General features: G+C 35.5%; 2 protein-coding genes across 2 annotated transcripts; one reads left to right on the top strand and one right to left on the bottom strand.

Annotated features, from left to right (window-relative positions):
- The first annotated feature begins 298 nt into the window (after positions 1-298).
- On the top strand, positions 299-7,590 carry LOC116204992 (protein NUCLEAR FUSION DEFECTIVE 4-like). The gene is made up of 3 exons (XM_031537398.1): positions 299-832; positions 5,719-6,641; positions 6,748-7,590. The coding sequence occupies exons 1-3, from the start codon at positions 524-526 to the stop codon at positions 7,232-7,234; spliced, it is 1,719 nt and encodes a 572-aa protein (XP_031393258.1). The 5' UTR covers positions 299-523; the 3' UTR covers positions 7,235-7,590.
- A 174-nt stretch (positions 7,591-7,764) lies between these two features.
- LOC116204993 (B3 domain-containing protein Os04g0386900-like) lies at positions 7,765-9,086 on the bottom strand. The gene is made up of 3 exons (XM_031537399.1): positions 8,937-9,086; positions 8,435-8,558; positions 7,765-8,330 (listed from the first exon to the last, which is right to left on the bottom strand). Exons 1-3 carry the CDS (start codon positions 8,960-8,962, stop codon positions 8,043-8,045), a joined length of 438 nt encoding a protein of 145 aa, XP_031393259.1. The 5' UTR covers positions 8,963-9,086; the 3' UTR covers positions 7,765-8,042.
- Between the last annotated feature and the right edge of the window lie 6,678 nt (positions 9,087-15,764).

Below are 15,764 nucleotides of genomic sequence, written 5' to 3'. Positions count from 1 at the left end.
CCCACCTTGATCGAGGTGGCTGACGACCCTTGAGGTCACCAGCGACGGCGATGGCAGTGGGGTTGATGGACCCCAAAATTCTCACATTAGGTTTTGCAAATTTTTTTTCGGTTTTTGCATCAATACATGAGTTGTGGGATTGTTTCGTAAATAAAAGAAAATAATAGGCTTGACTCTCAAACAAATAAAACTAAGGGGAGAATATGTGCCGCTAACAAGTGACAATCTCTCATTCCGGTACCCCCAATCATATAACAATAATAATAATAGTAATTTAAAAAAAAAAGTTAAGAAGATGGACCTTCTGTTACTGTTATCATCAGATTTCAAATTCTATCTTTAAATCTCCCCTCCCCTACTTACCTTCCCACGAAGTTAAACCTCCACAGCTCAAACCTGGCAGAGAAACAACAGCAAACTGGACATTAACCACTTCAAGATAGAAAACCCAGAAACAAAGATAGCGGAAGACGAAAACCCTCCTCTCTCTCTCGGTATCGAGGGGCGTTCTCGATCCGGAAATATGGCTGGGCAGTCGAGGAAGTGGATGATAGTGGTGGCAACGACGTGGATACAGGCGTTCACGGGCACCAACTTCGACTTCTCGTCCTACTCGTCGGACCTCAAGTCGGTGCTCGGGATTTCGCAGGTCCAGCTCAACTACCTCTCAGTAGCTTCCGACATGGGCAAGGCCTTTGGGTGGTGCTCCGGCGTCTCCCTGATGTACTTCCCCCTGTGGGCAGTCATGTTCATGGCCGCCGCCTTGGGACTCCTCGCCTACGGCCTCCAGTGGCTCGTCATTCAGCGCGTCATCGCGGTCCCTTATTTCCTGGTGAGTACTCGATCGTTCAATCTCATTCTTGACGATATATCTTCTCCCTATCTCATTCTCCTGTCGTCGATTCTTGATCATTTCATTTGCTTAATCAATTCTTGTTTCGCTATCAATTAATAATTGCATTGTAGAATTTCCACCTTAACGAACAAATTCTAAAGGGTATATAGTTGTGTTTCTCAATCGATGTAGCTGTTTCCGGGAAAGCCACGAGAGGAATCGATGATGGGGACTTATGATTGAAAGATTGAGCGAACCTCGTTCGGACAACAAAAGCCAATCTTAGCCGCACACGATAATTCTAATATTCTTCATTTCTCCTAAATTCGTACGTACAAAATTAGGATTGACTTTTTGCGGAAATTTGTTAGCGTTTGTTTATCTGATGAGTGATTGTCTTCGTACCCAGATGATGATGTCAATCAATCTTTTGATAATAACTGCACAGTTCGTAAGTCACTAGCTGTCTCAGTTAATTTGTTAGTTAGGTGGGTGGCAGAAAAATAATTTAAGCTTAAAATTAAAGCCACGAGTGGTTCCTGCTTCTAATTCGTCAAATTGTGCATAATTAAATGGGACAATAATAATAATAATAATAATAATAATAATAAAAGATCAACAACAAAGAATTCATCGGATGGATTGGCTCAGTCCTCATAGGATCTCCCAAATAATTTAGGAGAAGAGAAGGTTGGTTGACGCAGGTTGATAGTTAGCTGACGCGGCTTGTGAGTCTCGTGCGATCCCCCTTGTGCCTTTAGTTAATTTCAATTCACCCACTGAACTTTGCATTGCATCCCAGTTGAGCCCTCATGTCACATTTTGTTTCTCCCAAATCAGGGGATCTGCTTCCACGGGGAGGCTTAAGGTATAACCACCTTTAAAAATGAATATAGGATATGATCAATATAAATTATTTCTTCCATTTATAGTGAATTTACTTGAATTTTTAGTAAATTACTAATGAGATAGTAAATTATATAAATTTCGAAGTATACACAACATAAATTTCAAAATAAGTTACATTGATTTCGAAATGTTGTACCTAATTTCTTTGTAAAATACTTGGTTTTTGTTTAGACTTAGTAATTTTTTCACTACATAGCTAGACTTATAGTAGTTTACTAAATTACCATTGATTGTATGCAAAAACATTTTTTTTTTATTGCACCGTGAATTTCCCACTTCTCGGGAGCTTAGAATCAGTTTATGGCAACGACATTGCTAGAAGAACTAGTTCGTATGGATAATACACAAAATACAAGATTTTTATGATGCGTTTAGCCTTATAACACCGCCAAATTACGACTATAGTCTAGATTCATGCCATATAATTCCCAGCTTTTGGTGTTGAGACATTCAATACTACTTCATTATTTTGCAAATAAAGTAGAGTGACTGATCCATCCCGACCAACATTTTAAAGAAGCCTACAGTTCGGGTTATGCCGGGATCGATCCCAAGTATGCATGATTGCATCAGAGTTATAGGCTCAAATTGTAAGATTATAAATATAAGAAAACCCTCATTTCTCGAAACTGGACAAAAATGGTTTCCTGGTGTTTCGAATTTCTTAATAGATTATTCACTAAAAATTTACTTATTTTTTGAACGCCGTAATTACATATTTGAGTCTATTTATACCTCCCAAAATTTGCGTCTCCTGTCTCAATAATTCCAGATCTGTCCCTGACTCGCAAGAAGTCTTTAATGTTAGTGGTGTGACTTGGACCAGTGACTCACCGATCACTGGTAGAGTCGTTTGATGCGATTACCGTTTGTGTTGGGAATGAAGTAGTTGAAAAATGAATAGTCGCTAAGATATAAGCTTCTTGTCTGTTGGCCAATGAGAGAAAAGACTTCAGCTCGCTAAACAGTTAGCTGTCAGAATCACTCTAAAAATAAAAGAATGAAAATACCTTTTTTGCAAGAAGTCTTTAATGATAGTGGTGTGCTTTGGACCAGTAACTCACCGATCACTGGTAGAGTCGTTTGATGCGATTAACGTTTGTGTTGGGAATGAAGTAGTTAAAGAATGAATAGTCGCTAAGATATAAGCTTCTTATCTGTTGGCCAATGAGAGAAAAGACTTCAACTCGCTAAACAGTAAGCTGTCAGAATCACTCTAAAAATAAAAAAATGAAAATACCTTTTTTTGAAAAATAAATTTATAAAGAAGACTCATGAATTTAATAAAAAAATAGAACATTTAGCTAATAAAATAATACGAATAATCTTATAATAATAATTGAATATGAATTTTTTTAATTTACAGGGAGGATGTTACTGCACTGCAACTCTATCCTCAATAGGAATAAAACTTCACCAGTGGCAGTTAATTATAACTTATAAGCATCAATAGCTTTGGGCCTAGGAACTCAATAATATTATTGCTTTTCCAAATTTAGTTTTTGTTTTTTCGGTGGCTCCAAATTTAGTTAAATTGACCATTTAAGATTTACTTTTTCATGGCCATAGATCATTTAATTGGAGAAAATTTTAAATAATCCTACCTCACATAGACGTGGCGAGGAAAAACCAATAAGAATTGTTTAACGAAAAATAATTATGGCAATAATTTGAGTGATTAGTACTAATTTCTCTATTTCATACAATGTAATTGGTTTTTTCTCAAGTCACGTGGCGAGGTAGAATCATCCAATGACTTCTTATTTAATGGCCTTGGAGTGCAGAAGTTTCCTTATATCATTAATAATTAGGCTAGGAGAAAATATATTTCAATTATAGGAGGGATCGTGGGAATGAGTAGAGGAGGGGAAATAAAGGGTTGAACTTCCAACCGGCGAGAATTCAATAAAGAATCTCTTGATTTTAAGTAAGAGCATGCAATATAATACTAAAATCCTTCCTCGCAACGAAAAAAAAAGTTTCTAATTCTTTCATTGTTAATTAAGGAGAAACCTAAATGGTAAAAAAAGAAGAAGAAAGAAGCTATGAGAAGGATTTGAGTTTCCCAGGAGAGGAACAAATTGGTATTGTCAATATATAACTCTAACGGTACATGACATAAAAATCTTAGGGAAAAATATAAAAAATCCTATTATGGTTTGAGTTTGAGATAAATTGGACTATGTAGTTTTTATAGGAATAAATGACATCCCGTGGTTCACTTCGTGAGACATAATAGACCTCACAATTAATTTTTTCGTCACTTTTGGTCCTCAAACTTTTTCTTTACCGTTATTACCCTCAAAATTTCAACTTTTTTCAATTTCGTTCTAAAGTTTGGAAAAAAAAAAAAGAAGGGGCCGAGGCCATCGATCGGCGATTCCGGCCCCACCACCAAGGTTGCATGCACCTACTGAGGATGCCGACAACCCCCAAATCCATCGGGATCTTGCCACCCCCCCCTTTTTCCGAATTTTAGGAGAAAATTGAAAAAAAGTTGAAATTCAAAAAGAAAAGTTTGAGGACAAAAATTGACAAAAAAATTAACAGCGAGGTCCATTATGTCTTACAAAGTGAATCACATGGTATTAGTTGTCTCTAAAAAAATTACATGGTCTAATTTGTCTCAAATTCAACCACAATGGGGGATTTTTTGTACTTTTTTTCAAAATATTATTCCTTTTTCTATTGGTTTTCGGTAGTACCTTTTTCTATTTGGTTTTACTAGCATTACAATGATTAGTTTTCGCGCATATTTTGTACAACATCACCAGAATTATAATATCATTGACGGTTTGATTAAAACTTCGGATGTTGCCGGACTCGTGCAATGTTATCTTATCATCGTGAAAGAGTTGACAGTTTGTTTTGCCGTACATGTTGTAAATTCCACAGTCAACTTAAGTATTCCTGATTTCCTGGTATAAGAATCATTTATAAAATGCTAGAAGTAATAAAAATCGGAGGGAAAAAAAATAAAACAGGCCTAGAAAAATTCATAATTAGGAAAAACGACATCGTTTTGACTACCATTTATTAAAAAATAATATTTTTTTGATGTCGTTTGCTCCATTGAGGCATCTACATCACTTTTTTATTCAACCTACCCATGGCCGAACTAGACTGTTAGACGGAATGAGGATGTTTAGACTTAAGTGGCAGAGAACATTTTTTAGATCCTCAAGTATCAAATTCGTTAAATATTCAGGGATCAAAATGATAGTTTACTCAAATGTAGGTCGGTTTTTTGTATCTTTGAAAAGGACAAGTGTTATGCAAAATTGCAATTCTAGGTTGTCCATCTCCATAATGTGTGTTCCTCCCATTCTTTTGTATTTTAGTTTAGTGATCTTCTCTCGGAACTTTTATATCTATATTTCAGTAAAAAAGTCAAGACCAATAGGCTGAATCAGAATTATTAAAGACTAGAGGACTAAAAATGAAATTTTGAGAGGCAACTGAAGGTCAGTAGATCAATTCAGTTCATCCAAATTCTTTGCTGAGGACAGCACAGAAGATTAGGAAACAGAAGGTTTGTTGGGGCTGCTGTGCCACTGTCACCGCACCGGGGTATTAACGTATGGTTATCAGATTCGGCTCCGATATTCACCCGAAAAGAATCTAATTGAAGGAAGTAGTAACCCCGATAATGACGTCCTAACTCCTATATTCTTGTTGCTGGACCTGGGCTACTGGAGTAATTTTGTTTACTGGAATATAAAGGCTAGTATCTATAACTTGCAGTTAAACCGAGTAAAAGAGGACTTTTAACATGATTTTCGACCGAGCAGTCTTTGCATATCTGGTTCTCGTACGTATCGATCATCCAAGATGGACGAACGAACACATACCGTCTGGTCTCATAAGACAAATGCCAATTCTATCTTGTGTATCATCAAATTATCAATCGAAAAGAATATTGAACCGAAGACACTTGCTAGTTTCAATCTATTGAACACCCGGGTATACTGCAGATGTTCGTGCTGTGCTTGCTAGCCGGGTGCAGCATCTGCTGGTTCAACACAGTGTGCTTTGTTCTCTGCCTCCGCAACTTTTCTGTCAATCGTGCTCTCGCCTTATCCCTCACCATCAGCTTCAACGGCCTGACTGCCGCCCTCTACAACCTTATAGTAAGCGCGATCAACTCCAGCAATGACGCCTTGTACTTGTTACTGAATGCGCTTGTCCCCCTCTTCACGTCCAGTATAGCACTGATCCCCGTGCTCCGACAACCGCCGCCTCAGCAGCTTTCTCCCGACACCATCAGGCAGGACTCCCGGATCTTCCTCTGCCTCAATGTGATTGCTGTTGGCACCGGCCTCTATGTCCTCCTAATAAATCATCTGTCGGGCAATCTTTTCCGGGGCAGACTCTTCCTTGGCGGGGCCATCTTTCTTCTGGTCTTACCCCTCGGCCTCCCTGGGATTGTGTACGCACGGAAGTGGACCCGCCAGCTCATCGGGGCAAGCCGTCTTTGCCTCAAACTTAATTGGTCGTCCTTCAACCTTGTGGATCCGGACGACCTCCAGCTCCAGAAAGAGCTTCTTGGAAGGGAGGAGACTAATTCGAATCGTCTTCCCATGAATGAGAATTCAGGAAGGACCAGGTTGAGCTCGAGGTGGCACATAGAAGGATGCTGTGCAATAATGGAAAAAGATGCATTGACCGTGCTCGGGGAGGAGCACCCTGCTCGGCTGCTTCTTCGGCGACTGGATTTCTGGCTCTACTATCTGGCCTACTTATGCGGGGGAACGATCGGTCTGGTCTACAGCAACAACATTGGGCAGATTTCTCAGTCTCTCGGGTTCGGTGAGCAGACCAGTGCCATAGTTACACTCTACTCGTCTTGCTCATTTTTTGGCCGCCTGTTCTCAGCCGCTCCCGACTTCCTGCGCAAGTATGTGCTCTAGTGGAAAGCAGCATTTTTTTATGTATGTTTATAATACCACAACATACACAACATTTGAAATTAGACTAATCTTTCCAGCATCTCTCTGTTGCAGCAAGGTGTACTTTGCAAGGACGGGATGGTTTGCAATCGCGCTCATACCAACACCAATTGCATTCTGCCTGCTCTCTGCATCGGGCAGCATATCGGCCCTCCGGGCTGGGACTGCCCTGATCGGTCTGAGCTCTGGGTTCACCTTTTCTGCTGCGGTGTCTATAACCTCCGAACTGTTTGGTCCCAACAGTGCCGGGGTAAACCACAACATCCTTATCACTAACATCCCCATTGGATCACTCCTCTACGGTCTCCTTGCAGCTCTCGTGTACGACCAGAACGCCGATCAGAGCTCAGGCCGAACCCAAATAATGAGCCTGTTTAGTGATAGCATGGTGTGTATGGGAAGGAAGTGCTACTTCCAGAGTTTTATTTGGTGGGGTTGCATTTCTATGGTAGGCCTACTGTGCAGCGTCTTGCTATTCCTGAGGACGAAGCCCGCCTATGACCAGTTCGAGGGGAACCGGATCAGGACAGAGTCTTCATAGCTTATTCTTCATTATCAATTCAATCGATTGCTTGGATGAATTTTGTGATGAAATTTGCATACGGGAAGGTGAAGGTGTTCCGGTGAACAAATTACAGGAAAATAAAAGGAACGAAAAAATGGGAGACATTTGTTAAAGAAGGCAGCTGCTGTGACAAGATGTCGGGTTTTCAATTTTCCGGGCATAATGCAAGATAGCCCCAACATAAGCAATGACATAACCGCTGGGATCTCAACATGTATGTAAAACCTGCCAGGCTTAACAAATGTACTCTTGGATTTTACTTACAAATTTGTCAACTCTTTAAATTATATCTCAAATTTAACCTCCTCAGAGGAGCACAGGGTGAGCTCTAACACAAATGGAACGCCGACCTTCAGAGCATTGTTCTCCAAGAGGATTCTGATCCACATTTAGCAGCATATTAGTTCATCCAATAACCACTATATCCTCATTTCAGGTCGTGATGGTTGGGCTCAGGCCATTCATCCAGCAGCAGCATTGCAAAAGATAATCTACAAGGTTCGGCAAATCTATAAGTCTGCAGAATATGCACGAAACGATTCACTTCGATAGGGGGTTATACCCTTGCATATGCGTGACATCGTGAGAAGTCACTGGGGGGCAGTTCCCAGGAACACGTATAAAAGTAACATAACCAAGAAGAGCCATGACAGATAGTTTAGGCAGCAACACAACACGCCCTCCACTAAACATTCGAACAACTGATCAACATGACATGGATAAAACCAAAAATGCGGAGCAGCAAATACTTGATGAATTTTTCTAGGCAACGGCGGTAGGAAGATCAGGCCTTGTCACCGTACAGTCTTGCCTGCAAAGCCGGAGGAATGTCATCTCTGAGAATCTGTACTTTGAACTTCACTTGCCTTGCCGTGCACACCATCAGCTCAAAAACACACACATCTTCGGCCTTGAGATCGTTGTCGTCCACGAAATGCTTCCATTCGGAATTGAACCTTTTCACCTTCTTCGGATCACCATAGTACACCATCTTCCATTCCTTGCCACTGTACATGAGAACCGTAGGAATATCCTTGGAAGGAAGAATGTCACTCATCCTGTTCGGCATATACTGCACACAAAGAGGAAGTACATCGGATCAAATTTATGAATGAGGTCGAAGAACATTAAAAAAAATAAAATCAATAAATGAAGTTTATAAACAAAACAAAAGACCATATTATATTCTGGCTTGATGTGGGATCGGGTAAGGATGACAGGGAACCATGGCTTCCCCGATAGTGGTTCAATCTCATCGTCTTGCACCTCAGTCACCTTAACTTTCCTGGAAGTTGAGGACCTGACAACATGTTCATGAGAAGTCACACGGGATTAGCTTCTCAGTATGATAGATGTTAAACACTCCAATATTCGAACACTCCATCCAAGACTAATCCGTCAAAATTTGTGCCGGATTTTGGCCGTCAAAGATTTCCCACTTTTAAGGAATGAATATAGAGGAATGTATTAAAAAGAAGAAGAAGATACTTCAATAATATCTGCTGTAGCTCGATTGAAATGCTGGTAGAAGTATGGAGTCACATTAAATCTCAACATCGATCATTCTCCGCATTAATATGAGAACTCAAACCCTGCCCGTGTGGCTTATGCATTCCCCATTCGTGGCTCCACCAAACCATTCCTTACAATCAATTTAGTGAAGGTTAGAAACGATTACCTCTTTGATGATGATGAGCCTTCCATGGCTACCCCTTTGTGTCTTCAGTCGACCCAATTCAAGGAAAATTGTCTGTAGTATATACATATATATATATATATATGTGTGTGTGTGTAACGCAGGGACGAGGTGGGCATGACAGGATGGCCTCAAAATGTTTCGTTTTTTAATGGAATTTTCTTTTGAGTTTTTGCACCGTTTTTTAATGGAATTTTCTCAATTTTAATTTAATTATTTTCTGTTGTAAAATTATCAAAAAAATCTTCCGAAATTAAAATGATTTTTCAAAATTAAACGAAATCTTCGGAAAGTAAATATTTTATGTTATAAAATTATCAACAAAATATTCCGAAATTATTCATCAAAAAATCTTTTGAAAATTGAAATCTTACGAAATTTTTAAAAATTCAAATTACATTTTTTTTTATAGATTCTTTATAGTACATTATAAATAGCTTTTCAAAAAATCAAATTACATTTTTTATAAATAGCAAAATCCTTTTTAGAATCACCACGTTCAGCTTGAGACGTTTGTCTTCTGCTTTCTATCAACTTGAGATGTTCGTCTTTTGCTTCCTATCAACTAAGGTATTTCACACTTGGTCGTTGCACATGTAGTCATGGAGTCACTTTAAGGACAAGCATGATTGGTATATTTTGATAAGTTGAGAGACATACTGTATACGTGCATACTGTATATCTCAACAATAATTGTTTTTAATTCAATCTTATAGGCCAATTTATAAAGTATTTAAATAGGATTTGTTACTTATGGAACTTGAATAAGTCAACAATGTTATGGATAAGATGCATCAATATAATGACATAATAAGGGTCTGTCGAAGAATACATTATGTAATTTTAATAAGGATACCGAATTGTCAAAATTTTCATATGCTTTATAATGATTGTATTAAATTGAAGTAAAATTAAACAATGAAATAAGTAATATATGTTTTTCATTATATATATATATATATAGAGAGAGAGAGAAGGAGATAGAGATGTCAACAGTGGAGGCATGGGAGAGTTGAGTAAATCATTGAACAAGTTCTGTTTTGTTTGCCTGCTTCTGATTATCTACATGCTTACTTTGCTTTTGTTAGTCAGTCCCGTGAACCTCCTAGGAACAGCAAAGAGACAATCTTTGCCGGTCTCGTATGTATGGCACTCTTTTTGGAGAAAGCAATTACGGGACTGGTGCAGTGCTGCTTTAGAAATAGATTATCATATAATAGAGTTTTCGGGGTCGAGGCCTCACTTGTAACCGGTGGCCTCGTCATTGGCCGCCAACTCGCAATGAGATTGCCGACCGCCACATCCCGGGCCTTAATTATTTAAAATGGCAAGTTAGAATTAGACTTGCAGGATAGGGTACCAATTCCGGTGAGGACATCACTTGCAAGCTATGTGATCGTAACAAGACCTTGAATTCAGGTAAGTAGCTCTAATTCCCGTAAAAAGGAGAACACAAGTTCAAATCCCGGAAAACGCACTTGTTGGGTGGGGAAATAACTTTAATACACGATCTCCCGAATTGCGAGAGTAATGTCTCCCACAATTTTTCAATAAAAAAAAATTGTTCAAGACCTCCCCGTGGGTGGCCTCGCCAGTAAATAATGGATTTGTTGTTTCTTTATTTAGTGTGAACTACTTAGTTTCCGAAGGTCCAATGAGCTTCAATTAATTGAGGTTTGAGCTGGTTGACCCACTAAAATTTCTCCACTAACAAAATTTGAATCTAACACCAACTAAGTCGATCAAATTCACATTGATGGAATTAATGGCGATTCTCTATTAGTGAGGACGAAATGCTTGAATACCCCGAAAACGAAATTAAATATAAAATAAGGCCTTCTGCTTGCTATCGGACCATATAACTCAATCATTTGAGGGAAAATGTAATTAGAACGACGGATAAGAATCAAAATAGGATGTGTTATAGTAGGGCATGCCCTCGTTTATTAATTTGAGGTCATAAGTTTGATATCTAGTTGTACTACTTTTGACTCTTTATTAATTATTTAGAATTTCACTTCATTGTACTAGACTTTTTTTTCGGTTACAATAGGAGGCTCATAACCTAGTATAAGAAATGGAAATGAAATCTAAATAAAGAGGCACAAATAGTCCCACTGATGAGAATTGAACCTAGAACCTTTAGGTTATCAGGCGAGAGTGTTAGCCACTGCATTATATTTCCTTTCTCACATTGTACTAGACTTTGGAGGTTCTTTTAAGTTAATATTTATACAATATTAGGAAATAGTATGATATGATAATGTCCTATAATTATGGGCGTAAGGATATTTATCAATGGGTGGTCTTTACCTGCAATATACATTTCGAAATTAATTAGAAGCACCTCGTGGCAAGGATGGAGAAGATGTTTCAATCGGATTAGTCTCAATTATTAAGCTAAAATAAAAGTTATTTCTCAGGAAAAAAATGGATATATAATTGCATACAATTTTTGACGGTATTAAATGTCAAGTAAATGTTATATTTGGTTCACTATCGAAAAAAATCTATAATTAATTGTTTCTTGTTTAGTTGGTGGATGACATTTCACAAGCCACGTATAAAATTCTACGAACGGTTCAAATGAACCGATTGAACTGCTTGAAAAAGGGAAAAAAAAAACAGTAACAATCTAAATTTGCATCTCCAGTAACAAGTAAGTCATTTGGATTAGCTTTGCTATAAGATCGAAATTTAAGCCCCGTTCAAACGGATTTTGGCTGTCACAGATTTCCCATTTTGAGATCAAGTCCCGAATAGACAGAGGAATAAATAAAAACAGATACATCAATCTATCTATCTATCTATATCTATATATATAACTGAAATTTACTTGGGTGCATAATAAATGAGATTTGGTGCATAATAAATGATTTAAAGAAAATTTAAAAATAAATATAATAATTAATAAATTATGATAAATGCAACTAATTTATCTAAATCTCCTACTCACTATATATAAAAATTAAAAGAAAATTTAAAGAATAAGGAAAAAATTTAAAAACAAAGAATAATAATTAAAAATATTTAATAAATACAATTAAATGTACCTAAATATCTTACTAAATACAATTAAGAGAAAATTTTTGTTGTAATTTCTTAGTTATATATAAGTAATAAATGTATATAAACAAATAACTTAGCGTGACATTATAAAAATTGAGCCTAGCTTATATAAATTGATATAAAAAAATTCGATATCCTTACGAAAATTAATTAAGCATATATACATAATTTATCATAAAAAGTAAATATATATATGTATGAGCATATTGAAAAGTATCATGAATCATGAATACCTTTTGATAAATTCTAAAAAAATAAGAAATATATAAAAAGAATATATAAAAATTGAGTTAATATACATATAAAAAAATATATAATCTCTCATTATTTAGAACAAGAACAATCCTTACCCACGAAGGAAGATTACATAAATTGAAAAAATGATATTATATAGAATAATAACAATCTTTATCTAGAAGGAAGATTCCATAAATTTGAAAATAATATAAAAGAATAAATATATATAAAATAATATAATTATATGTAATACAAACTAAAATTGTGAAGAAATTAAATAAATTTACAAGACATAATAAAAATGGTAATTATAAAATTATAATTGACCTATTCAAAAGAATTCATGCAACTCTATTGAAAGTTATTTTTGAAAATTGATTATTGAGAAATTTTATTTTCAATAATAACAGTAATACTAATAAGTAAATTAATATCTTAAACTTTGATAATTATTATCCGTACAAAATATAAATATATGAACACAAACCCGTGACAACAACCTAATAAATGGAGTCGAATTGGTAATTGGAACAAGTAAATAGGGTTAAATTGTTAATTATACATGCAATTAATTCATACAAACGTAATTCCATATATTATTTAAAATAATAGGTAATGAAAAATAAAAAAGTAATTAATTTAAACTATAATTAAAATAATTTAACTTATATTTCAAAAATAAATGTAAACATGACTACAACCTAATAAATAGGGTCGAATTGGTAAACAATCAATTTGCATTAGCAAAAGAGTTATCAATTAAATAAATAAAATAAAATTTCCAATTAAGTAAATAAATAATTCTATATATCCGTATCTATAAATATATACGTGACCATAACCTAATAAATAGGGTCGTAATTATATATAATTAATTCATATAAACATAAATTTGTATAATATTATTTAAAATGGTAAATAAGTTCATCTATAATTAAAATAATTTAATTTATATTTCACATGAATCCTCACCTGAAAGAGGCAAATTTATTCGGCTAATTAGCCTTATTTATTTGGAATTTTTAACTTAAGAATCTTATATAAATATATTTTTATAATATCTAAAATAACAAATAAGTAATGTATATTTATGTATAATTAAAATAATTTAATTTATATTTCACATGAATGCTGACCTAAAAGAGGCAAATTTATTTGGCTCATTAACCTAATTTATTTCGCAATTTGTAACTTAGGAATTTTATATGATTCAACTTTCTCTAGCTAATTACTGTTGAATTAACAACTATTATTATTAATACATTAATATACACTTTATTGGGTAATTCAATTCTGCCTTTAGTATTTGTAACCTCCACCCCCCAATTAATCTTGTACACTGTTTGAAGTTAAGAGTGGATATGAACCTTTAAAAAATTCACTTGAAGAGCATTAAATGTGTTTAAATTAAAACATTTGTAAAATAGAAGAAAATAATTTTTAATTTTCGGAATTAAAAATTATAAAAAAATATCATTTTGAGTAGTATTAAATGTGCTTAAGTCAATGCACTTAAAAAATAGGAAAAGAAATTCAAAAGAAAAGTCAAACATGAAAAAATGATAACAAAAATACTAGAGAAAAGAAATAAGTTATAACCAATTAGTGGAAATCATGGAATTTTTAATCACATATTAAAGAAGATCCTAAATTACAATTATAATTAAAAAAAATTTAAAAACACAAAGAATGATTATAAGATATAATTAAAGATAATAAATAAAATTGGGTTATAGTAGAGATTGAAAATGTTATGGAATTACAATGTAGTACATTAAAAGTAAAAAAAATAAACCTTAAAATACTAAACAATGTATTTTTACCGACTCAAGATTTGACAATGTTTTTAATCTCTTCATATTAAATGCATTTTTAATTTCTTAGAAAATATTATGAGTCATAAGAATGTATAGAAGTACTAGTTTTTGAAAGTTAGAGAAGCTTAGGGGGCGTTTGATTTCAGAGTTAAAGTAACTTTGATTTTGATTTTGATTTTGATTGTGAAAAATGACAAATGAGATTGTATTATAAATTTGACTTGGGAAATGTGTGTTTTTGTTGTGTAGTGGGTAGAGTTAAAATCAAAATCATGATTTTAAAATCATTTCTACAAATCAAACATATAATTTTTCTCTCATTCGGTGATAGCTATTAATTTATTGTAACAAGATTATATTAGTAAAATATTTTAACTTGATTATCATAAACAAAATTACTCGGTAAAATTTAAAACAAACTCGTGCAATGCACGGGATAATAATCTAGTATATAATATTTGCTGTAACTTGATTAAAATTCCGGTAGAAGTCACATTAAATCTCAAAATCAAACATTCTCCGCGTTTTCTTCGTGGCTCCACGAAACCATTCCATACTATTAGTTTAATGAAAACTAGAAATGATTACTGCTTTGATGATGAGGAGCCTTCCATGTTTACCCCCTTTGTATGTTGATTCGACCAAATTCAAGGGCAACCGTCTGCAACATATATAGATATACACATTTCATCTCAACATATACATACAACATACAAAATCATTGTGCCAAGTTTGTGTGTTTGCTTGCTTCTGATCTTTTACCTTGCTTTCTTGTTTTCTTATTTTGCTTTTGTCAGTTGCTCCCGTGAACTTCTCTGGAAGAGCAACAAGACAATTACAGAGGTAATTGTCTTCCACTTACTGCAGAAATTTCAGTCTTGGGGATTCTGCTGGCCTCACTGATGGCCACCAACCATTTGGGTGGTGGCTTGACCCGCTATATAATGGACTTTGATTGTACTGGGAAATCGGCACGATCAATCAACCAAAAATAGAGAAAAAGAGGAGAAAATCGAGACACGACCTAGTAACTTAGATATTTCAGATTTGATACTCAGTGGATTATTTGTGCTCCTTTATTACCTATTATTAGGTTTTTTTTATAATTTCATTGTACTAATCCGTGGATCTCCCTTATAATCAGAAAAGGCAAAATTCCTCTGAAATTCCTAAAAGTACGCAAAAAGTTAAAGGTAAGTCCTAAAAGTATCAGTTTAATTCAACTAATCCTAAACGTTTAGTTTGTTAGGCATTTTCGGTCCTAAACCGTAACTGAAAGTTAACGCCGTTGATTCAATCCATGTGGTGTCACTTGATTGGTTGAACAATATTTTTTATTTATGAAAATTTTTGGAAAATCAAGAAAAACTAAAAATAAAAATTGAAAATTAAAGAAAAAGGGGGGAGGAATCCCGCCGGTGGGGCTCCCCCGCAGGCCTCCCCCCTGGCGATGTCACCAGCAGCATCAAAGGTCCCCAATGACCTTGCCGAGGGGGAGGAGGCCTGCGGGGGAGCCCCACCGGCGGGATTTCTTTCTCCCTTCTTTGTGCGATTTTAGGGTTTCGTAGGGAGAAAGAGGAGGGAATCCTGTTGGTGGGGCTCCCCCGCAAGCTCCTCCCTTCGGCGAGGTCACCGGAGATCTCCGATGCCTTTGGTGACTTCGCCGAGGGTAGAAGGTGGCTAGCAT

The sequence above is a fragment of the Punica granatum genome, chromosome 4 (genome assembly GCF_007655135.1).
Source record: "Punica granatum isolate Tunisia-2019 chromosome 4, ASM765513v2, whole genome shotgun sequence".
Taxonomy (NCBI): domain Eukaryota; kingdom Viridiplantae; phylum Streptophyta; class Magnoliopsida; order Myrtales; family Lythraceae; genus Punica; species Punica granatum.
This window is presented reverse-complemented; position numbering and strand designations above follow the sequence as displayed.

Coding starts and splice junctions, on each gene's coding strand:
- LOC116204992 (XM_031537398.1), top strand. CDS start 524: ATGGCTGGGCAGTCGAGGAAGTGGATGATAGTGGTGGCAACGACGTGG. Junction 833..5,718: donor TCGCGGTCCCTTATTTCCTG/GTGAGTACTCGA, acceptor GGTATACTGCAG/ATGTTCGTGCTGTGCTTGCT. Junction 6,642..6,747: donor GCTCCCGACTTCCTGCGCAA/GTATGTGCTCTA, acceptor TCTCTGTTGCAG/CAAGGTGTACTTTGCAAGGA.
- LOC116204993 (XM_031537399.1), bottom strand. CDS start 8,962: ATGGAAGGCTCATCATCATCAAAGAG. Junction 8,559..8,936: donor GGCTCATCATCATCAAAGAG/GTAATCGTTTCT, acceptor ACATGTTGTCAG/GTCCTCAACTTCCAGGAAAG. Junction 8,331..8,434: donor TCAAGCCAGAATATAATATG/GTCTTTTGTTTT, acceptor CTTTGTGTGCAG/TATATGCCGAACAGGATGAG.